Source organism: Cystoisospora suis (genome assembly GCF_002600585.1).
Source record: "Cystoisospora suis strain Wien I chromosome Unknown contig_9338, whole genome shotgun sequence".
NCBI classification, from domain to species: Eukaryota; Apicomplexa; class Conoidasida; order Eucoccidiorida; family Sarcocystidae; genus Cystoisospora; species Cystoisospora suis.
The window spans coordinates 1,546-2,070 of NW_027162115.1; the positions used below are offsets into that span (position 1 = coordinate 1,546).

General features: G+C 44.6%; 1 protein-coding gene across 1 annotated transcript in view; it reads left to right on the top strand.

Annotated features, from left to right (window-relative positions):
• The window catches only part of CSUI_011020 (uncharacterized protein), a 2,019-nt gene extending 1,494 nt beyond the window's left edge, over positions 1 to 525 (top strand). Inside the window, exon 3 of the mRNA XM_068071121.1 lies at positions 58 to 525. Coding sequence (XP_067916903.1) covers positions 58 to 242 — 185 coding nt within the window. The 3' untranslated portion in view covers positions 243 to 525. The remainder of the gene's footprint in view (positions 1 to 57) is intronic.

The window sequence follows — 525 nt, forward strand, 5'->3', positions numbered from 1 at the left end:
CTTCCTTTGCTTGTCTATATCTCTCTCTCTTCTGCTTTATCATGTGCTGTTGATCAGACGTGATAGAGGTGGCTATCGAGATAGAAGAAGATCGATTTCTGTATCACCCCACCATCATCGACGTAGCTCTCGGAGATGAGAGACTTCCCCAGCTTCATATCTCCGTGGAAGAAGACTTCTTCTTTTTTCCCATTACCTCTCTTTCAAGCGTCTTCTCTTCGCGAAAAAAGTCAGTCGCATAGGAAGCTGTCTGGAGAGTATCATGAATGGGGAGGTGAAACAGAAGGACATAAAGAAAAATACATTTGGTGGATGAGAGAGACGCAGTTGCGCGTGAGAGGAGATACCTCGGTGTACGTACGTACTCTCCATTGATGTAAGAGATCCTCCTGGGAGTCTTCTCTCAGGTAAGAAAGAAGAGAAGAAAAGAAACGAGATCCGCATCGTTCTTTGCTTCTTCGACAGGAAGTCGTAGTTACCTACTTATATGTGGATGAAAGCATGCATGCAGTTTCGAAAAACGTC